General features: G+C 38.6%; 1 protein-coding gene across 3 annotated transcripts in view; it reads right to left on the reverse strand.

Annotated features, from left to right (window-relative positions):
* RANBP9 (RAN binding protein 9) overlaps positions 1-23,811 on the reverse strand; it is a 38,580-nt gene that overhangs the window by 12,087 nt on the left and 2,682 nt on the right. For all 3 annotated transcript variants that reach the window (XM_068674761.1, XM_068674760.1, XM_068674762.1), the window contains exons 2-5: positions 17,641-17,752; positions 6,080-6,132; positions 4,420-4,587; positions 1,295-1,317 (exon numbers count right to left, since the gene is read on the reverse strand). In XM_068674761.1, the coding sequence (XP_068530862.1) occupies positions 1,295-1,317; positions 4,420-4,587; positions 6,080-6,132; positions 17,641-17,752 (356 nt within the window). The remainder of the gene's footprint in view (positions 1-1,294; positions 1,318-4,419; positions 4,588-6,079; positions 6,133-17,640; positions 17,753-23,811) is intronic.

The following is a 23,811-nucleotide window of genomic DNA, read 5'->3' on the forward strand; positions in this document are numbered from 1 at the left end:
AGAAAAGTAAAACCTGCCTGTTGAGATTAAAGTAACTTTCTTAAATGCAACTAGCGTCTCAGAAATGGCAATGCAATCTTTTTTTTTTTTTAATTTATTTTTTAATATACCTGCATCATATTTACACTGTAGTCAATGGTAGTATGGTATGACAATATGCTGATCTACAGAACTGCATACTAAATAAGTGACAGCTGTGAGGAAGACTTATCATGATGTTGACACATCAACATGCAGGTCACTGGAACGCTGAAACCCCGTGAAACCCTGTGCCAAAGCCTATCTTGCCTCCTCTCCACCCTGGTCTTTTTTTTTTTTTTCCTCCCTTAAATAAATCTTGCTTATAGTGTTATCTAGTCTACACTAAGCAACAAAGCACGAGTCTCAAATCTTTTAATGAGATGAAAACAATCACTTCTAATGAGGAGGGGTCCAGCTTTTTGCTTCAGATTGAGATGTCAGAGATCTCTTGTGTTGGTACCACAGGCTAGCAAGGACCCCTGCTGGCATCACACAGATACAGGCAAGTGGCAGCAGCTTCCTACTTGTAGCACTCAACACTGCACCCCGGGTTACTGGCTTCATTTTTCCTTAATATCTGTCCCCACTCCCTGTGGTCGTAGCTAACAGTATCTGGCCAGATGGAATTGTGTCCACACGCTGTGCCCTAACCAGATTAGACCAGAAACAAAGTGGATGAGAAAAAGCAAAGTAAGTGCAGTACCACACCTGCACCTGTAGCACAGGGAACACAGTGAAGGTACAATTAAAATGACCAAAAAGAGAGAAGTCTTCAAGTATCTGCAGCTTTCTTGAAGAAAAAAATGCTTTGATATGTTTGATTTTATGGAGTGAACAGCATATAAAAAGATTTTTGAAAGAATTACACTGACCACTGGCTACCTAAGTAGCCAGCCTCTGGGCATCTAACAGAGCTGCACACATATAACCAATGCTGGTGGTTTAATGAAGGTTGATTTTTTATGTAGGGTCTGCATCTGTCAAACTAAGGATGTAGTAACTAATTGTATCTACAATTTCCTGGTAAAGTTCCACTAGAACTGTTCAAACATTGAAAACCCGAATAGGAAAACCCCTGTGAAGCTTGGTGTAAAAACGAAAAAGCTTTTTGCTTCGATTAATAAATCACTGATATGATGAGCAGTATCTCGTATTAAACTGGGTAAGAGGGTTATCATTGGATTTCCAAGAAGCACAAAGTAAATGTGAGTCACGTTTAAACATCTGTTTATAATACATAGAGGAAAGCTGTTTGAAAATGCACTTATCTTACCGGTAAGTCTGTGAAAGCGATGCCTGTAACAAAGAGAAAATAAAGATTAATGTCTGGGTTCTAGTCACATTTTCTCAAGTGTATCATTATATGTTTAGAAAACTCACCCAAACTGTCTCAGAATTAGCAGTTAAGTGTGGTGACATCCATGAGGCTTAGGTACAACTGATGTGCTTGAATAATAAAGGGCAACACTTGGCAGAGAATAATTTTCCTTCAAAAACTCTTAGTTCACCCTTGATTTTTCACAATAGGGCCTAAGATTTAGCAAGCATCATACAGATACACAAAGGAGCATGAAAATTCTTGCTATGGATTAAAATTTACAGGAAAGAAAAACATCTGAAGATTTTTTTTTCCTCACTTGCATGTCTTAATACTGAGACATCAAGGCTTAGCAGTGTCTTTTCTTGCGTGCTATTACTTTTCTTTCTAAGTAGGCATTATCTTTACATGAGTAGCACATGACTATAATACTCCAAACCAGGCTGGAAAATGTTTCGCTCTAATCCACCCCAGGGCGTTTTGGTTTTTGAACAGAAGAGCTTGATATCCTGTTATATAATTAAAAGCATCTATCCACCCATAAGACCAGGACAGTGATTTTGTTGTCTCAGGATTAGAGAAAAATCTGACCTCTATACACTTGAGGAACTTCAAGCAGATTAAGGGGAAAAAAGCTTTCATTTAAAAATAAATAGGAGGAAGTCTACTACTGGTAGCCAAACGGTGAAAGTATTCCATAATTTTCTTTATTGCTGAATTATTTTTTTTCCAAGCACGTAACAATTCAAATCCACCTATCCCCTCAAACTTGTATTTCTATAACACCACTGCCTTTTCAAATTTAAGATTAAAACAAAAGCTTTTAACCTTTTGTATTAAATTCCATCCCTGTTTTCAATCTCCATTCTTCACCAAGACTTCAAATCTCAATAGCATCTGGAGTTCGTGCATCTTTAATACAAAAGGATGATGCATCTAGTGAATCTTGTCACATCTCAAAGCTATCATTTTTACTTACTACCTGTTCACACCCTAATTTTTGTTATTATTATTTACTTATTTTTAAGTTATAACCGCTTTTTCTGTTTGACACATTTTGACATCCAACTCATCCTTTTCCAAAATGATCATGGCAGTTGTTAAGATAAAAGATGATCAATTGACAAATACTTTGTGTCTTTTTTCCTTTGTAAGTTGGTTACTTTTGGGGTAGCTGAGGCATTCCTCATCCAATTCAGGGTTTTACACACGCACAAATAATTGCTTAGCCCTTTCTGTACTGTCAAATCCCAGGCTAAGCCAGAGATTTCCAACACTCTAGTTACCTCTGTGGCCCAGAGAAAAAAAAAATAGGCGTCCTTCACGTTCCAATTTGATGGGAGTCCTGGACAACAAGCAGCAACAACTCAGCAAGACAGCCAAAATTTCTGGTTTGTTTTTTTCCCCCTACACACACAATCAGAGCTCCTCTGCTCGCCAGGCTAGTGCAGTCCACCACAGCAGAAGAGCTGTCAGGATTCCTTCTGGAATCCATGAAGCATTTATCAGATTTTCTGTTTGAGAGGTGATACTATACTGGTCTCTCCTCACCTATACCACTCTGTTCTTTTCTTTAAACAGATTTTAATCTTTTGGAGTGTTATTCAACAGTTGGCCTAATTCAGTCTGCTTTAAGACTTCTGCTGATAGAGAAGGTTCTACCCCTTCCCACTTAGCTCTTCTATGCACATGGCCACAAGAACAGTCAGAAAAAGTGTCTCTGTATTTGATCAACCACCTGATCTAACTTACCTGTAGCCATACTGTTACTAGCTCCAAAAATGGATGAAGGTAGATTACCCTTCTTAGCTTTAACCAAGATTAGAATCAATTAAATGAGCCCTTATCTTCCGTTTTGATATATACCTGAAACAGGGCGAAAACCAAACTGCTACAAAATGGATGATTTGATTGTATATAAACTCATTCTGCTCAAAAGAAATATTAAATCACGATAGAATCACAGACAAATTTTCTTAGAAGTGACCTCTGGAGGCATTTAACCCAGCTCAGAGTATGGGGGTAGTATAACTCCCAGGTTAGATCTGTCTGCTCAGATCTGAGTAAACCTGTAGCTTTGTTCTGAGACAAGAAGAATCTGAACACTGTTCTTCCCCTTACTACTTTCCAAACCTCCTATGCACTTAGAAACGTGAGAAAATAAAACAGTGCCTTTAAGGCTTCATGATCTCAATAATCTCTTATTTCAAGCTAGCTTCTCCTCATCTTTTCACGTTCCTACCCAAGACAAACAGCTTATTTCCTCTTTGTGAGTCTTATCCCTTGAACCCTCCTACTTCCCTCAGCACAATTTCAGTATCTCTTGATCAAGTCCCAAGCCCTTACTTTCTCCTTAATGCAGGAAATAGATTTTTTGGTTCTGTTCTTGCAATACTACCTATTTTTGCACATTAAATTACACAGTTACTGAATTATTGTATACATATCATTAGAAGTTTTCTCTCTATCCCCCCTGCCACCTTCAAACTCAAGAACTGTCTTGAAGTGTTGCATAATGCTAAACTCTACCACAAGTACCTAGTGGACTTAATTTTAGCACAAATTCTATAATTTGTGGCTTTATCCCAACAATGTAGGACTCCAAACTGAGATCCAAAATAACACTGTTCTCCAAGATACCTATAAAAATAATGCTAGCGTGATACAAGGTTTTAGTGAAGGTTAGGTTTTCCCCATACAGCAGAAATTTTAAATATATCTGTTCTCCATTTCTCTGATTCTCTAACATCCATCACCTTGTATTACAAATATCAAATATTAATTATGGCCTCAGGACCAGATTTCAAAACTGCAGATCCTGCGGAATGAGATACTGTGGCAAATCCTTCCACATTCACAAAGCATGTTAGTCCAAGTGACGTGTAAGAAGTTATTCTTCCCAATTCTTTTAGTTTATTCTTCCCAATTCTCTAGTTTAGTTTAGTACACAGATGACAAGATTATTGAAGTAAATGTTCAAACACTGCTCCTAACACAAGGAGAGTTTCAGATTTAAAACACACAGGAAGCATCAAATTTACAGATGTAATGCTATCGTTAAAGATAATGATCCTCCATACCCAAGCTATGTCCGTTCTTGGTGTAGAAGCAGGTATTATTGATAAGGTTGACACAACAACCAATGACATCACCCGTAGTAAATGTTGGACCGTAGGGTTGTCCGGTTCCAGAGGAACAGAATGAATGTCCATCATCTCCATGGTAACCATAAGAATGTTTATCCCAACCTACAGAACAAAGCATTTGCAATTTAGTCATTTCCTTTATCACAAAATAGTGGAAAGGCTAAGCAGAGCTAGCAAGATCTATGAGGTTATTAAGATTATTTACTATGTTCAGTTTTCTAAGAATTCTTACGTAACTAACAAAGCTGATCCTGTTTTAAAAAAAACGACAGCTTCTTTTATCAAAATGGCTGAACAGGTAATGCCATTTGTAGTACTTAAAAGGCAACACAAATTCAAAAAACATGATTTTGCTTTAAGCAAACACGCGGAATTATCAACACCAAAAATAACATCAGCTACAACGTTGAAATTTCAAAGCTGTCTGTAGATCTGACATGTCCCAGTAAAGCAGTGAAGATCCTCCTGTTCTCCCTTTCATCTTACAAAACTATTGCAACCATATGTCATAATCAAATTCTTCCTGGCTAAAACCCAGATAAGCATCTCTGGGGAAACACATTTCAACTCCTGATTATTCTTAATGACTATTCAGCAGCAAACAATCTCTGCACAATAGCAGAGTCTCTAGACTATAGAGTCACTAGCTCTGCTGCTCCTACAAAAAAAAAAAAAAAAAAGAAAATGAAAAATCATCAATACAGGTGAAAGTCACAGCCAGCAGGCAAATCATTATGTATGCAAATATGGTGCTAATTTTGTAGGCAAAGAAGCTTCATATTGTTGCACTATTCTCAAGAGAATTCACAGGAAACAATTTTAGTCTGAGTTCATTTTAAAACATCTATCTACACTTAATACTCATACTCAGACTTAACGCCACCCACTAATAATTCATTACCCTTAGGTGAGCTAACAGCATAACCAGGACTTGCTGTTATCATAAGGGTTTCTTTCTACCACAGCATTTGGGTGAGAAAATAATGCAAAAGAGACAGAATGCAGACAAACACAGGTCAATTCAACATGATTTTATACTGGGTGAATAGCAACAATTTAAAAAAAAAAAAAGGCTTTTTTTTTTTTTTTTTTTAACAAGACTGGGTCCCTGACAATGTAAGGCAATGGCAGAGTCAAAATTGTGCTATACATCCCTAACAGTAAGGTTGGAAAGGTAATGGTATGGAAAATGACTGGAGAGCTCATTTCATGTTTGGCAAGGAAGTCTACCTGAACTATTCATCTTTATCATCACAAACTCAGTTTACAGAGCAAGAAAATCCATAGCTTCATTTTTATTGAAACATGATTAAATTTTTAAAATGTATTTGTTTTTTTAAACAGTACCTGTAAAACATTATCAATAATGCTAATAGCTGAGGCCAGTGGTACAGGAGCAAATACACAGTAATATGATAAAAAGATAAGCTTTTTACCTGCAAGTTTTACATAATACAGATACATAGATACAACACAGAGATGAACGCTATGCTGCCTGGTGCTTACCAGAACCATTTTGTCAAGCTCAAGCATATTTCAAACCAAAATTAACTGTATCAGTAACTTACCAAATGTAATAAATACTAAAACGTACCTGGTAACCTATTCATGTTCACACCCTGTGCTGAAAGCCCAATTCCCATGTAACTGTAAAAACAAAAGAACAGAAGAAATTTACATTTCTTACAAAAATGCAGACATATATGTGGGATGCTGTCAAGAAACATTGTGCTGATTAACCATACACCAATTAAGCAACTAAGAGGTCCTTTAATACTGGCACAACAGCAAAGGAACTGAACAGAAAAGTCATTCCTGGTATATACTGGTTTACTATAGACAGAATTTCTGTCTCTGAAGGGTCAGACAACTTTCTTTCAAACATCCTAGGTTTTCTTTATGGCTACCATCAGTATTCTCTATAGTTTAGAGCATGAATGAAGAAAGTGGCCTAATCATATTTTCATTCAATGTACCTAGTCAGTTCTACAGGTAATCTGGAATGAGTAACAAAACCTGGAATGAGTTTACAAAATACATGGGAAACTGCATAATTTCAGCAGTAAAATCCATTTTTGCATGACACTTATGGGAAGTTCAAACAAAAACATTAAAAGTCTGGGTCATGGAGCAGAACACTATCTCAAGAAATTTACCAGTAACGCTATTTAGCTGTTAGAAATCTGTTGGCAAATTGAAGAGGGAAAATATCTTTGTTCTGCTGACCACTAACCTCAAATCTAAACAAGTTATTGCTGGGTCATTCAAGTCCAAAAAACAGCTTTGCAAAGAGCAGCTTTAATAAAGTCAGTGTCCAGTACAATTTTTAACAATTTAATAGCAAATAATTTAAAGTCAAAACAAGTAATTCCCTCCTTCCCCCCTCCAATCACACTATTTTGAGTTGGTGAAATCAGTTTTACTTCTGTTGGTTAATCAAAAGTCACTTCACGACCAAAATGACTGGAAACCAAAAGAACAACACAATGAAAAGCTAGGCTTTTAGTAGCACCCCCAAAACAAACTAGAGATCCTACCAACTAAAACAAACATCTAAACATAACTCAAACTTAACATTTCCTAAATTATCAAAATATGCAAATCATTGTGACACTAGTTCAAATTAACACAGATTTGCCACAAAGTGCTGAATAAGCTGTATAAAAAAAAATTCCACCGTGCCACTTTGAAAATAGTTTACAACAAGCAGCATGACCTTTGTATTCTCATCGAGTACAACTGCAATTTTCATGCAACTATGCTACTAGTAAACACAATTTAATCTGCTATGTAAAATGTTCCACATGAAATACAACTGAGCAGGAAAACACAAAAGTCCTATGATTAATTGTGTAAAAGGGATTTCTGCTTTTCATACTGATCACTTTCAATGGTATCCTTACCTGATTCTGCATTTGATATTTACAAAGCCCTCCTCAGATAATATTAACTATGATACCCATCTTTCTCAGCCTCCAACATACCAACAACGTGAAATAAAATCTCAGAAACATATACTACTGATACCACGTTTAGAGATACTGAAGAGCTGAAGCAAAGGGCAGCAGACAAAAGGATTAGTCTTTGCTGCACACTAAATTGCATCACTGAGGCACCACTAGTTCAGAGTCAAAGCAATCATAAATGAAAGCAACAAGTGAAAAACCATATATTTTGTTTTAAAACATAAAGGCAGAATTGTTATTAAGGTAGTAGAGAGTTTGATGCATGAAGGATTCTCACGTAAAGACTGAAAATCCATTACTGTAAAGTCTCCTATAAGTAAATTTAAGCCATTTTTTTCTTTAGATTGCTATTGATCACAGTAAGCCTTTCAAACCAAGTCATCCTAAAAAAAAAAAAAAAAAAAAAAAGCCTTCAACACAAGTTTCATTTCAGTATTCTTACAAAAACAAGATTAAAGTTATACAAAAACAAAATGCTAGATAGAAAGTGATCACCTAGGTAACACTTTGGTACTTCCTATGTTTTCCCTTAGATGATCACAGAATCATCTAGGTCAGAAAAGACTATCAAGATCATTAAGTCCAACCATCAGCCTGGCCTTCCCAGTCCTATTGCTAACTAATGTCCCCAGAAGACACTGTATCACCTGAGCCCTCTCCTAACTCAGTAGCAATTGGAAAGACGGACCTACTGTTTAAGATATCCACCAAATTCTACTAAGGCAAGCAAGGACTTTTTGTCACAGTAAGGTAAAGTAAGGGCTTTTTGCCCACTGGCAGTAACCAGAACAACTGATGACACCATCTCATTAAGGAGAGGAATGTTTACTGTACATACTTTTTCCCTAGGATTCACTTAAGACTACATGGAATACAATGCCATGCCTCTGATGAAAAGTTAATAGAAACATGAGTGAAATTAGATTAAAACATTTGAACTAATTGAGAGATTTACTGCAGACACCTTTCAAAAGCAGAAGGGAATGGCTACCGTTTATGGTTTGGAAGTTAGCAAAATTAAATGATGAGCAATTAAGCTAACTTAGCATTTGTTGTAGTTGATGGATATTTAATCACATGTCCACTAGATACAGTTCACTGTAAATTGAGAGTGGAGGGACAGTATGACACATAGGTTTTAGCTGCTATACAATTCACGAACAGAAGTTACATTTATACCGAACTGCTACATGTAACTGCTGTTTATTTTTTTCCTGGGATACTTCACCTTCCTAATTTTAAACAGACTTCTGTTTGCTTTTTAAGTTTAGCTCGTATTCAGGTGCACCCTCACTGCCTGCAGACTTTGCTTCAGTGAGAAGCGTTACCCAAACTCTCCTGCATGCCTCCTTAAGGTTCCTACCCTAGGGTTTCAGGATCAGAAAACCCCTGTCAGAGCTACATGACTACGTTTTCCTCCCTTAGTCCGTGCTAAAAACGCAGGAGAGCGGAGGCAGCCACGGCAGCACCGTGCAGGCCCAGGCTGTGCCCAGTCAGTGCCTCACACACCTCCAGTGGTGCTGCCCCATGAAGGGCCGCGTAGGCCGCGGCACTCTGTAATGGCGGCCTCGGGGAGCGGAGGTGTAAGCACCATGAAGAGGGGTGTTCGCCCCGACATGGAGCTCCTTCCCAAGCCAAGCACGACTCAGAGTGTGGTCTGAAAGAGTGGAGAGGGCAAACAACGGTGTGGCTCTGGTGCTGCCTCCCTGCCCTCCTCCCGGCACACCTGAGCATGGTGCCTCCACCGCAGGTCTCTGCCCTCACAGCCCAGCAGCAGCTGCGTCAGGAGGATGACCCAAGTTGACAAACAGACCAAGCTGCCTAGGACCCTTCACAAGCAGCCCCTCTCACCGTGCCTTTCGGCCTGTCAGCGGCTGCCCATCACCTCAATGAGGAGCTCAAGTCTTACCTCAGCTGATAAAACCATGAGCGACACGTAAAACTAGTCATGGACGGCCTGACATCAGCCCAGGAGAGACAAGGGCTAAAACCTGATTTAAAGCACAGCCAAACCAGTATCAAGGAACAAGAAAACAAGAGCACATACTCTTGATTTTTCATTTCAAATTTTATTTATTCTTGTTCCAGTCCATTACATATATTGATTGCTATTTTAATGTCTCAGCACATCCTCTACTTACATTTATCTGCTCTAAGTCATACATACACAAAATTTCAGGAACACTACAAAAATTAAGAGTTTAAAATTAACATTCAATTGTTTACCAAAAAGTAAAACTAAAGTAAATGCCAAAAATACAAGCATTATGATATTTTTTTCCACTAACACTGAAAAGCTTGGGCTTCCCTGCAGTGTGAGAAGCACTAAGCTCACAATAAACTCCTCCTTAAGTATCTTCACATTCAAAGAGCTAAATTCACATTTTTGCTGGAGCCCAAAGTTTCTGCTTGGATGCCTGAATAGGCTGTGAGAAATAAAAAGCAGCAGAAACAAACAGAAGGAAAAAATAGCAGGAAGAGATGGCATACAACTGGAGACTACTAAAATATATGAAAAAAAGAAAAAACAACAATTCATGTAAAAGATGCACTATTCTGCATTTAACTCTTCAGGAAGATCTTTTAGTCACTGTATGGCAGGCATATGAAAGATCTTTCAATCTCAAAGTTGCTAATAATCAGAATTCAAGTTAATTACATACTATTCCCCCCCACATTCCATAAAGAGGGATTCAGAATCTCAAGAACTCAACCAAATTACAGGTACTTTGGAAAGCTTACTAGTGGCTATAGGTAAGTTTAAGTGTTAAATTATCACTTCTCTAGTTTTAAAAAAAAAAGAAAAACAGCAAATATTCTACACTTTATTTTTAAGGCAAGCAAAATGATTTAGCATAACTTTAAGTAATGACAAAAATGTAACAGCCTCCCTACTGCAGCAATGAACAAGCTATCTGCAGAGTCAAATTCCTTCTGACTTTCACGGGGCCTGCATGTCCTAAAGACAGTATAACTGGCAGAACTGCTACGTCATGCCTTGAAATCCAAGCTACATTGGTGATGATGAAAATAATCAAGCTTGTATCTCATCTCCTACATGCTATAAAGAAAGGAACCTGACACCATACAGCGGTAAAACCCCCATATCCATAACACCTGTAAGAAAGTGACCTGAAAACATCCTAGTATTTTAAATGCACTGAAACAAGTCAGTTACACAACTGCAATTTGTTTTACTATTGAGTTAATATCTTAGAAAAGGATAGAAGTAGAAAAATCAGCAACATCTGTAAAAATTTTAAGACTACATCATCTTCTAAGGGCCTACACAACAGAGTAGTAGTTGCAAGGACTTCCTCCTATAGTTTCGTACACTGTCTTTACAGATGGTGCACTATAAGGTCAGAAATCCAGTACAATAAGGTATCTAAATTTCATTTTTAACAAAGCTAGTCTGCATTAAAGTTTTGTAGGAATATGCTAATCCAAGATTCTTATTGTCTGCACAATCATAATAAGATATGAGCTGTTAAATTTTTCTCTACTTAAATGTTTCAAAATATGCCATAGACAGTTTGAGGCTTTCATTTCAAACTGCAAACAAGTTTAATTTTATGGAATGTTTCCAAGGAAACAGTATTTTGAATATGATAAACCCAGGTTTCAGATGAATCCAGTTCTACATGGAGAGGGGTGAAAAAAAATAAGCCTGGCAGTGTTCAAAATCGTTATTCCTGTAACATTTCCCTTGTAATTCCGATAATGTTCCCAGAGATGCTGATTTACTGATCTAACCTTCAGACAACCCTCTCAATTCCTGAGGTTGCACAATTTTTGTCTAGCGACATTTCTGCCTGAGCACAAAAGCCTTTCTGGTGACCATGCTGTGGAAAAAGGATAGCTGCATAGACAATAAGATAATGCAAGCCGGTAAGATTATTATCTATGTGCTTTTTTATGTTATTGAACCTTCTAAGAAAGTAATATCTTAAGATTTTGCAAGGAGCAGCAACCAAGAAACGAAGCATTCTCTCGACTTTCCATACCAACAAAAAAAAACACCTCTGTTGCTCCAGTACCATGTATTTCTGGCCAATTAAACACAAGCCTTAAATAATCCTCAGAGAAGATACACTTGCTGTTTCATGATCAGATCTCCTCTGGCAGCTGCAGGATTTCAAATGGAGGCACTAATGAAGGAAAGCTACTTCAGACTTTTTTTGTATCAGATTCTGCTTTATACACAAGCACTCTGCTAGTAATGCCCAAAGACATAGCAACATATAAATAGAGAGAGAGTGAGTGTGCATGTTTTGGTAACATGTGACTGTTGTGGTAACAAATAACTGCTTTCCGAGGACATAACAAAATTACAAAAATAGATCTTACGACCACACAAAGTTTTTATGTTACATTAGTAGCATACAAAACAAATTCAAACAAAACAGCAATTGAAGACGTTCTGTGTTTTGTTTATTGGTTTATGCGTTTGTTGTGAACAAGAACACGGGCATACTGGATGCTAAACAGAAAAGCCAACCTGCTGTGCCAGCAACATTTTTGCAATAAAGCATGATTTCTGTTTAAAGATTTACACATGTGCTCTACAAGACAACAAAGCACTAGGGCTTCAAATGCACATCACTCAAACACATTCAAATTCAGGCTAAACCATAGGTATGGGTGTCATGGAAACAGAAACTTAATTCTGATGGTTATTTGTTTGCTTTGGATAGTTATTTCTTATTACTTCGTTCACCCACAGTCGCTCAGTTCTTCATTCACCTCACCACATACACAATGCTTACTGCAAAACACAGCCAAAACATGACTGATTGTATGGACAGTGTTTAAAAACAGCCATAATCCTATAGATGCCTATAGCCTTATCAACAACACTAGCAAAAAACACACTGATATAGTTGCATGAGTTGCTGTAGTAACATTTTATTTTAGTACAGAACACTGAGAGGAACTCACATCTGCAACAATGCATGTTCATGAAGACCTGCATCGGTACAGCCACACTACAGACTAAAAACCACACTCTCAGAAGTGTAAGCTAGCCTGTGCTATCTGCTGAATGAGTAAAGCCTTTCTAAACTTAGCTTTTTTTTTTTCCCCCCCTTCCGGACAACTAAACACAATTCTTGTTTTCATTCTTAAAAACAGAAAGTGTCTGCTTAGAGGATTTTTCATTTTAAGTGTACATCTTCCTCAGTGGCTCTAAAAGCATGAAAGACTGCCAAGAAATAAATGGCATTTGTTTGTACCTTTTGCCCACCGCTAGCAACTAACACTAATGGGGCCGGTACCATGACCAAAAGTAGCAATCCCTCCCTACCTGACAGACGCTCATTCTGCTCCAAGCCCCTCTCTCTTATGGTGCCATACCTCCTCATTAAGCCATACAGACAGACATACCGACAACTAATCATGCTGAAAAACAACTCAGTCTTGAGGCCAACCTTTGGAGAATGAGCTACCTGATCAGGTTTATCAAGCAGTTAACACAAACAGTTACAAACTGGGACAAGGGAAGAGACCTCAGTGAGTGCCCAGACTGCTGCTTCTCGTGGCTCAATCACCACAAAGCATTCAAACCACAGCTTAGAATAAGAATTGGAAACATTCGAAAACCACTGCCCTGACTGGAAAAGGAGCGATTCATTACAAGAATCAACAAGCCTAGGACTGAAATTCCTGCAGAAATGGATGCAGTAAATCACACAAGCTGTTTACAATGTGAAACGTCAGGACAGCATTTTGCTCCTGGAAGCCAGGTGGCCAGTGGACACCCTTGATGCAACCCCTTGTAAAGTGGAACTGGAGTATGCTTATGCCCACAGTGTGCCCGAGGAGCACAAAGCAAAGCCCACAGACTCTTAACTGAGAGAGAAGAGACAACTCTATACTGGTCCAGAAGGATGCCCTGAGAAACTGCCACTAACATCTGTACTTCACATAAGCTATGAGAGCATCATGCAACTATCTTTCAGTTCTGTAAAAGCAGGAAATGTTTACTGGTATCTGAAATAAGACGTGGGGCTGTAAGGCATTAGACCTTTACACAAAGCCAGAGGAGTTATACATGTGAAAGGTTAGCACACCTCAACTCAGTAAAAGGCAGCATGAGAAAACTGAAATCAATATCAGAGCGAGACCGCAAAGAGTCCCATTTGCATATAGCTACCTAGCTAAGTGAATGGCCACCACGGTCGTCATTTTTGGGAAGCGAGGAGACAGTAAGTTTAGTATTGCAACTGATTTCCAAGTCACAAGAACAGGTCCATAGGACTTAGCACACCCTTGCTCTTACCCATTCCTAGACCACTGATGTAGTTTGGTATAATTAAGCCTCCACCCTAGGAACTTGGATGAAACTAAACCCAGAGTTGTGCACAGAAAGCCACACAACGCCTGTCTTACTCTTTTGAGAACTATATTAAGAAATTACAGAAATAGCCTACATACACAACCTCTGGTTCTCTGATAAAGCAATTTCAAATGAACGCTGTTATGAGATTAGGAAGGCCTAATTTAAAGCTACAACTATGTCTAGCTGTATGTTTTTAATTTGACTTACACATTTGTTTTGTTTTTAATATGCTTTTATTAACTGGAGATTTCAATAGTGATCCAGGCATAATTTATTGCAGTTAATACTCTTCTTCCTACCATGCCTTCTAATCAGCACCTTAGCACTATTCCCCATACCTACGCCCATTACTCATCTGCTGTTATCATCTCTAATTGCTCACATCCCTGTCCATAATGCTTCGCATGAGGCCAAACAAAGCAAAAGAGTATAAAAGGAGAATGTAAACAAAGAGAGCTCCTTAGACTGCAAAAGGAGGCATGAAATTAAAGAAGAATATTGAAGAAACGCAGCACAGAAAATATTTACAGAACAACATGACAGCTGGTTAGCACTTTTAACAAGAACTAACAAAAAATGTAAGAATTATTTCACATATCTGTACTGTAGGAGCACAGAAAGGATCTTATGACTCTTCATGCCAAACACTGTGCAAATACCAAGACAGTTTTTGTTTGAAAGATATTTCAACCTTTTATTAAGCATCATTCTCACTTCCCTTTTTCTCATCTGTTACCAGCAGTTGTTACACAGCTCTATGGCTTCTCATTTAGTATCAAAAAACAACTTCACTCTTCATCTGCTCTGCAACACGCACCTCCATATCTATTTCTTATTTCCTACTGAGACTGCCTTCATGGTTTCTTCGGTATGTCCATAATGTCTATGATCTTCATAATGATCTCATTATGAACACGTGCAAAATTAATATATTACACACTTTCAAATTCCTACTCAAGACTGTCACCCCCAAATGCATACAGAACTTAGGGACTTAAGTCATTAGTGTAATGAAAACAATTCTGTTCTTAGACAGTTACAACACGCCACACTTGAAGCCATGTCACGTCTAGGCCCTATAATATAAGCAGCTGTGCTCCTTTGGAGGAGGAGAAATCAGCTTTGTGACTGCTGAGGAATTATGAGATTCAAAATCATATTCCAAATCAGAGCCACAGTAACAAAAAAAAAATAGATCTAGACTAGGCTTTTTGTAAAAGGGTTTTGATGATCTAAGGCAAGTCATGCTATGCAGAGTACACAAACATAAATGCTGCTAGGCTTGCCCATATAACATAATTCACTGATTAAATACTTTAAGCTAAGCTTATAAAAACAAATATAAGAAGTAAATGCCATTACCAAAGGGAACCCCAAATAAACAGTATCATATTATCCACTGGCATTTATGAAGGTTGCAAGCTGTACTGAAGCTTGCAGACAGACACTTGAGTTGCCTCTGGTAGTCTCGGATTTATTATTTTAAACAATACCATAAAAGAAGTCTGTTGTGCTTCCACAGTGGGGCTCAGGTCTTGAGAATAGATGCTTTGCAACAGTAAGGGCATTTCAAGTAATTGACCACATTAGTTACAAGCTATTCCCCTACAGGTATGGTCTTTGTGAACTCTGTTCCCATTACCAGATGCCAAGAAGAAAAAAATTTAAGACTGTGCACAGACCCAGGAAGGTGATACACAACAGGGAGTGAGAAAGAACTAATAAACCCTATCAGACAAAGGGAGTTCTGTAGACCTTCTTGTATGCCCCTGCATTATATTCCCCAGTTCACTCACTTCAGAAGAATTTATGAGTTTGAACGCAGCAGAACAGAGAATCACTAAATCCGCATTGCATCTAGTCAAAGACCTCTTCGTCCTGAAAGCAAGGTCTATAGAGATGGATGCATCCAGTGAGGCTTCACATGTCAGCTCCTGCTCTTCACCACCTAGGTGAAGCTAGATTTGGCCTTGGCTCTGGTGCATAGTATTCCCTAGCACTCATAATATCTTATATAAAGTTTAAAAAAATGAGCAGGTCCATTACACAGACGACATTTCAAAAAGTGACACTGAAAAAAAAGGTCACAAGAGTGAAGCAGGGCAGTAAGGTGTTGCCATTGAGTGAAGAACTTTCCCTCTGATTTCTTAAACACTCTTAGCAGGTAACTTCTTAAGTCCAAGCTATGTGCACCTCACAATTAACCATTTGAAGTACAAAATCCTGAAATTCTTTACTTGAAAGTGGCTTCCATTTTTGCAGGATTACCCTGATTGGCTTTCTGCATTAGAAGTGATTAAAAGCAACAAATAGAGGTCTAAGGGTAACAAGTCAAAAGAGTTCAGTAAAATTACATCCTCTTCCCTATACACACGAGCAGCATTAAAAAAAAAAAAAACGAAAAACAACAACGCATCATTTCAAAAAAAGCTTCTAAACTAAATAGGCACAAATGTATTTTGGGAAGAGACACACGCATCACTAGGAAATCACAGTACAAATCTCTACTTCACTGTCAGCAACAGGCCAGAATTTTAGGTGCTTAAGGAATGGAAAAAAAAAAATGTTGTTCCTAAAACTGACAGCAAAGCATTACCTGAAACACTAATTACTATTGTCTCAATTTAAAAATACTTAGGTCTTCAAAGCATGATAAATGCAACTGCAGGTTTAAGATCTTTGCTATGAAGAAATCTCCCAGAGAAAACTGTTGGGACAAAACTGACAGCAAACCATCACAACCACCTATAAAAGGCAGCGGTAATACCGAGAGGCTAATCTTTCAAAATATCCCTGCACAATACCATAAACAACAGTTTGATTACTGTTTTTGACTTACAGAAGACCTATAGAACAGTGGAAAAATGAACGTAAAACAGCAGCAAAATAGACTAGGAAAAGATAAGGGTACTAAACTTCATTCAAAAAGCTATGAAATATTTTCTGTCAACATTTATTTTCACAACAGGACCTAAGTTTCCTCAACATGTATGTACAGTACTTAAGACAAGGTCATTCAAACCTAACTGGAACCTTGAAGCAGCACCACAGTAAATACTACAGCGTATTATTAGAAAGAAGTATTGCTCATATAGGCCTACACAGGCAACGTAATCAGTGCCTCAGGATTAAAACACACTTTCTGCCAGAAGAAGTGAAAGGAACTGAAGTGCTCTAGCAAAGACCCTATTTGCAGTTAAAGACTTCCCTGGGTAAGATTATGTCTGCCTCAGAGTTAAACCTGGCCATCACCTATGCTTCAACAAATACGTAATTCGGGTGGATTCTGGGAAGCAGCAGTTGTACTCCCTCACCAACTTGTTCTTTCCATCGTGACAAAATCCCTCAAATGACTGGTGGTATCCATTCAGAACATTCCCCTTCATTTTTACTGCTGTCCACTAAAAAGTAGCTTTAAGGTTAATTTTCCTTTTTTAAACGTATACAGCATCTGTGAAAAGACTGCACTGCAGAGATAAGCTTGTCTGCTACACACCCTAAACACCTCCCAAAAATTACCTACAGGTCTGTAAACCCACATAATCAAAAAACACTCTTAAAGGTAAGGAAAGGCTCAAATTATGTCATTCAATCCCCAACTCCTCTGTCAAGAGAAAATAAGATGTTGTTATGATATTTATCGTGTACACTGATTTGTGGATAATTAATACTACAGTCAACTCACTTAGCCAAGTATCAGAGTGCAACTTCTCATGAATAATGAATTAAGCTACATAAAAAGTGTTAAGATATGAAAAAAGCACTGATACCAAAGACATCTGCTGACTGAAAGAAAGATGATGTGAGACAGTATTTCAAGTAATAATTAATAATGCATTCAATGCTTACCCATCTCTTCCCTTACTGACAATTTTGACTTCGAAATAGTATATGCCACAGGCCGCAGGTATAGGATGTGTAGCTCGAACAGAAGCAGCATCTTTTGGAGTTTTTCCATGACCTGAAAAAGAAATTAAAGTAATGAAAATGTATTTTCAGTAACTGCAGAAGGTAAGTCAAAAAGTCCACACACGAACTACTCAAAAACAAAAGGCTTATGAGAGCAAGCAGTTTACAATATTCTAGCTAGCCCTGTTTTTATGCTAGAGTATTTTCTGCCAAAATTAAGCTCCCATTGTAGGCACGTTCACTGTAACTAAGCATGCTATCAGAAATTCTGGATACGTTACTCTAAAATGTTCTACTATTATCTAAAAGAAAGGTAAGAAATGATGTTTCACTGCTGTAAGTAATAGATCTGGGAAAAGCCTACCTGGCTTTAAAAGTACCACATGATTTCTCAAATGCACAGGGTTTACTCATTTTTATAGACCGAACAATGACATAACCAAGTTTATTCCAATGCTTACTGCCACCTAGTCTTCAAGTTATTGAAAACATACTCAAATTCAAAAGTCTTTCAAAATAAACATCAATCACTCCATATAATGTATGACTTGTAATTCATTTCCACTTGTTGAATGCTGTTGAGGACGGCATTAACATTATTGCCTGCAACTGAGTTAATGTAGCTCCTACTTTTTTTTTTTTTTTTTTTTTTAAATAAATCTCACTAGATATTGGCTCTGCTACAACAAAAATGCCCAATCCCTGAACAGCCTGAGAGTAGACAGGAGCAACTTAAATCCAAGAGCCACTTGCAAGCCACTTACAGTGATTTTTTCCACATGCATCCCCCTCCTCACAGCCCTTTTTTCCCAAACACAACTTGGAAGCAGGCTTTTGGCCAGGTGACTTCTTGTACCAGCAACCTGTTCAAGCAAGCCCAGTCTTCCCTGGGCATATCAAAATCCCTCAACTATTGTGTAGAAGTCACGCACTCGATCACAAGACGTTAAAAAAAAAAAAAAATACTTAAGGTAAGGTGGAAAGTATACATGTATCGGATTTTGGCAAGAGATATTTCAATAGTACAGCAGTTTGTCCAGGCACAGGATTGTCATAGCCATACAAAAAATCCATGCGGATCCCCTGCCCAGTCGTGATGTGGATCTGAGACGCTGTTTTGAGAGTCCTGTGTGAATCAGTCAGGCCTCAGCACCGCAGCCCAGACAGGAAGGCCTGCTGCACCTGAAATGCAATCAATCTGCATATGCAAAAAAAAATAACGCCCATCCTTCCAGTGGTGGTAACACTGGAATTATTGCTTGGGCACAGATTAAATATCTCACGTGCAGCTAGTCCAGTCGGAGGGCAAGCAAGAAACTGCAGAAAAATGCTAAATGGCCTAGCCAGCCAGAAAGACCAGGCACAGCTGACCTACACCACTGAACCAGCTACAGAGCCCTCTAGTGTAAAATGTTGCTCAACCAGCAAACGCTTCTCTGCTGTAGAGCTAGCGCCCACCATCTCTTAACAAATAACATCCCCAGCCAAGGAAATCTCTCCACTTCACTGTGACTGCATTTGCATGCCAAACTTTGCTAGCACAGCAAACTCTTTAGTCATTGAGATGAGGTTTAACCCACACGGGTTTCCTGATAGCACTAGCTTGCCTCAGTGTGTTACTACCTTAAGGCAACTAGCCAGCTGCCTTCATTTTCTGGGTGTGAATGCATTGCTCACTTCAGTATGTCATTAATAAACATTTTACATAAAGATGTTTCGATCACCTCACAGGTTTTACTATATTAAGCTTATTATCTATCTTTTGCATGCCGTTTTCAGAAGTCTTGGATAATAAATAAAGCAGTAATTTACTCCTCCACATGTATACAAGACAGCATGCAATATTTTATTGTTCACCACTGCTAAGTTTCCTCAGGCTGTGTCAACCAAGGCGATAACCAAATACATGATCTCAGAGCTTCTGTAAGTTTCCTCGGTTTTCCAGTGCTGCTTGCCCACTATTTAGCCACTATAAATTAGATTATCGTGCTTAAGTATGCAGGAATCCTTCAGCAAAACATCCACCCAAAACTTCATGGATAGAACACAAAACTTCTGACAGATCCCTTTAATCCAGGTACCTCTGATTAAATGATACATTAGTTTAAAGATGGGGGAACAGGAAGAGACTTGCTTTTTAAAATGTCCTTAGCTTTTTACTTTAAAATAGACTGAAAAGAAGTTCCCTTGGTTACTCTATGCACTTGACAATCTGTGTGGTTTCGCTTCGAGTCAGTCTCCTTATTTGGAGAAGTCTTCCACATAGAAGGCTAAAACATTAGCAACTGGCCAAATATTATTGAAAATGTATACCTATTAAGGAGGAGACCTTTCTGTGCGTGTGAAATCACAAAGTGTTTGGAAAAAATACCAGTTTAAGATACTCTCAGCACCTCTTCCTGAAACCAGTCTCCTTCTGACACCCCGTCCCCAGTCCAGGCAGGTATGTGCAAGGCCACACCATGAACCAGAGTGATTTAACTGCCCTGGCTTTACGAAACCTACCAGATTTTTGAAACAGCAGATCTGATCCCGCTGGCAGCCACACACAGCTGTCACAGTGCAAATAAGAGGTCATCACAGGAGCAGAAGTAACAGGATACCTTGCCAGTATTGCCAAACACTTCATGTGGTGAAGCAACATGCTTGGGGAAGTCAGTGCCCAACACTACTTCCATCCCATTAAACACAAAAGACACCCTAAATTTAGATCTGCTGGCCTTTTAATGTAATCTCATATGAATCCCATTTTACTACCTGAGCACGCTGCTGTTATTTACAGTCACTTCCAGTTATTTATAACAGCACAGTTATCAGCATCCAACAGTTGACTCCTTTCAGATACTCCAAATACCTCTATGCCGTCCCAACACACTGGTTGAGCTCTTCAGTACTACCAAGCTGTGCTGGACTACACGAGGAGGAGTCAAGAGCAGCTGGTTATCAGGCAGCTTTAAAACACAAAAAAGGCTCTTTACGCAGTGGGCTGCTGAGCTGCAGAATTTCTTACCAAAGGATGCCAGTGTCCAAGGAGACAACGAGCAAACACCTACAGACAGAATTAACTGAGAAACCACACTCTGCTCAGGATGTCCTTCACCTTAAAATGGCTGGAAACCGAGAGGGAAACACACCTGACATCATGTCACCATGTTCTCTGGTCATCCGAATCCCCACTTCTTTGCTTTTGAGTACAAAGGAACTTAGACACACAACTCTGGGCTTCTGAACGGTCCCAACTGCCTGGAGAAGGTTACACAAACACTGCCCTATGTTACCTAAAGCAGAGTTCTTGCCTAGGCGTAAGCTACAGTTCAAGTATTAAAGAGAATACTTTTAACCCTAAACATTTATCATTTTCAGCATTAAAATGAGAATTCTGCAAACAGAAGAACTGGAGGGAGAAGAGAAATCAGGCGAAGAAAGCTTGAGCTTTACACAGTAAACCTTGTCAATCACTAGAAACGTTTTCTATTTGGTTTTCATTAAGTGTTCAACAACTATGAGTCTATCGTAAGTAAAGACTTTTTTTTTTAAAAAAAAAAAAAACATTTTTAATCATTCTCATTCATTTCAATTTAATCATGCGAAAGGACTAATGATACTACTTTTGGTTAAAAAAAAAACAATCAATCTAAATTTAAAATTCCACCTACATGAAAAAAACAACTCAGATAAAACATCTTTGGAGAGGAAATCTCAACTTTTATAAACCTATTTTCTGAACCTAAATCTAAGCGCATGGTGCATACGCACCAAACAGTCCAACAGAAGCCTGCAGGACTGTCGACCTCAAAGGTAAACGTGTTTATAGAGTTTAAATCCTTAAATGAAGTTTACATAAGCTTTACTGAAGTTATTTCCAACAGGTGGTTCAATTCCTTCCTCGGACGGATGAAATAAAATAGTCAAGGCCTAATCTTCTGTTGAATTCATCAGAAGTTTTTACAGAGACCAGGAAAAAAAAAAAAAAAAAAAAAGACTTGTGCAAATTGCTGACTTCGCTTCAACTCTGCCCCCCCCATTCAACAAAGGAAGACATCTCAGAGCTCCGAGGGTGTCCAAAGCAGACATGGTGTACTGTGTCTTACACTGAGTACTGAATGTGCTTCAAGTGTTTTCTGCCAGCAAAATTGACACAAGCCTTGCCTCACTGAATGACAACACAATTATTGCTATAGAATCCCCTTTTGTTTGTTACAGAAGTTGAGAGGCAGAGCTTGCACTGGGAAATAAAATAGAATTCTTTCAGTTTGGCACCAGAGACAGTTCAAAGGCAACTGAACTGTAAATAAGTGTCTGGCTAAGATTTCCTGGCCTGTGACACATTAGAGCGAGTTCACGCAATGGCTGCTTACTCAAAATTGCATAACTTTTCTCAGCTTTCTTTGGACAATCGTCACAAGACAAGTTAAGTGAAGTTACCAGCAGACCTTCCGTGGTTTTAATCACTAATGAATTATTCTGTTTACATACTTCTGTGTACAGTTTCCTTCACGGCTGCAGCCTCGGTTAGGTCTGTCTATATTTTTATCTCCTTATACTACATTGCACAGATTATTATCTACTGGAAACAGCTTGCCTGCCTACTGGAACATTCACACTACACACACCATTTATGAAGTTGTTGTTTTTCCACAAGATCCATGCAGTAATTCTGAACACTGTAGAGATATTTTTACAGATGTCTTACCTTAATAGCTATGTATTTTGAGTAATAAATGGTTTACACGCAGCAGACACTGGTCTGGCCCCTGTTTCCTTTAGGACTTACCTCCAGCTCAGTGTTGCTAATATGACAATTACATGAGATTAGACAAATTTTATTTTTTATACTGTTTTTCACTTCTCCCCTACATAGATATACCACAAACAACAGTCACAAGGACAGCGTTAACTTTACCAACTTGGACAGCTAACTGGCAGCAACACAGAAAGATCCATCCATCCATCTAAAACCAAGAACACCCCTGGGTATGGTCTTTAATGTATCACAGTATCACTAATGCCAATGCATATGCGTTTCATAGCCAGATTTTGACGAAGCTTCCTAATCAAGAGTCACAATTTGTAAAAGTGTAACAGAATTACTCACTGTGGAAAGAAAGTACACTTGTTCTGGTAAACAACATGCCTGTCAGTGCAGCTTCCCTTCAACCACCTCCCCATGGAGGTTTTCCTTTTCAAGTAACACTGCGACTCTGAGAGGTAACAAAAGAATATGAGCACTGATCCTTGGGGTTTGTTCACCCCAACGAAGTTTAAAGAGCTGTTATCCTGAAGCGAGACTGTGCGATAGATTTTAAATCTTCACCCCTTGACCAATACCTGGTTTTGTGGCAGTTTTTTGACTTTTAAGCCCTCTCTAGGATGCCTGCAAAAAGCTTCAGGTCCAGAAATGCAGTACAAAGCATGACAGCAGCCAATGGGTAGAATGAGACATCTACTGCACCTCACGTTTCCATATAAGTTGTCCACTGGCATGCAAAAAAATTAGAGGAATCTTCAAAATCGCAGAGAAGACCACCATTTCTCTTACAAACCAAGAAAATAAGAAGTGTCACTGCTCACAATACACCAGCACATTAAAATGGTGAAGCTATATGAAAAAGTGACTTTGAAGGTGTTGTTTTCCTGATTGTTCCCTGCCTTGACACACCATTTTTTTTCAGAAGCAAGCATCCCCAACACATTCATGGTGAAGAGAAGCACTGATGTTGCCAGAAGTGTCTCCTGTTGGCCACAGGCAAGAGGAGATTACTCCAGAGAACCAGTTCTATGGTCAGAAAGCTACAGAGGCAGCAGGGAAAGCTTGAGCATGTGTACAATTACCACAATAGCACACAGAACTGATTTTCATTACTGGCTTCTTTGGACAGACCAGTCCTCTCCCCCTTTCCTGCATATCTTGGTCCAGAATACAACAGATCTTAATCCACTCCCAATGTGCGATTCAGATTTTGTTTTTACAAAGAAGTCTACCTTTCTGTCACGGCTACATAGACGGCAGCACCGAAAGCGTTGATATTCTACCAGAAGACGCTCTGCTTTCTTTTGAGACCTCTACTTGCAACTGATTTGTAGAGGCGACATTTCACAACACTAACCACA

This window comes from Anas acuta, chromosome 2 (assembly GCF_963932015.1).
Source record: "Anas acuta chromosome 2, bAnaAcu1.1, whole genome shotgun sequence".
Taxonomy (NCBI): Eukaryota; Metazoa; Chordata; class Aves; order Anseriformes; family Anatidae; genus Anas; species Anas acuta.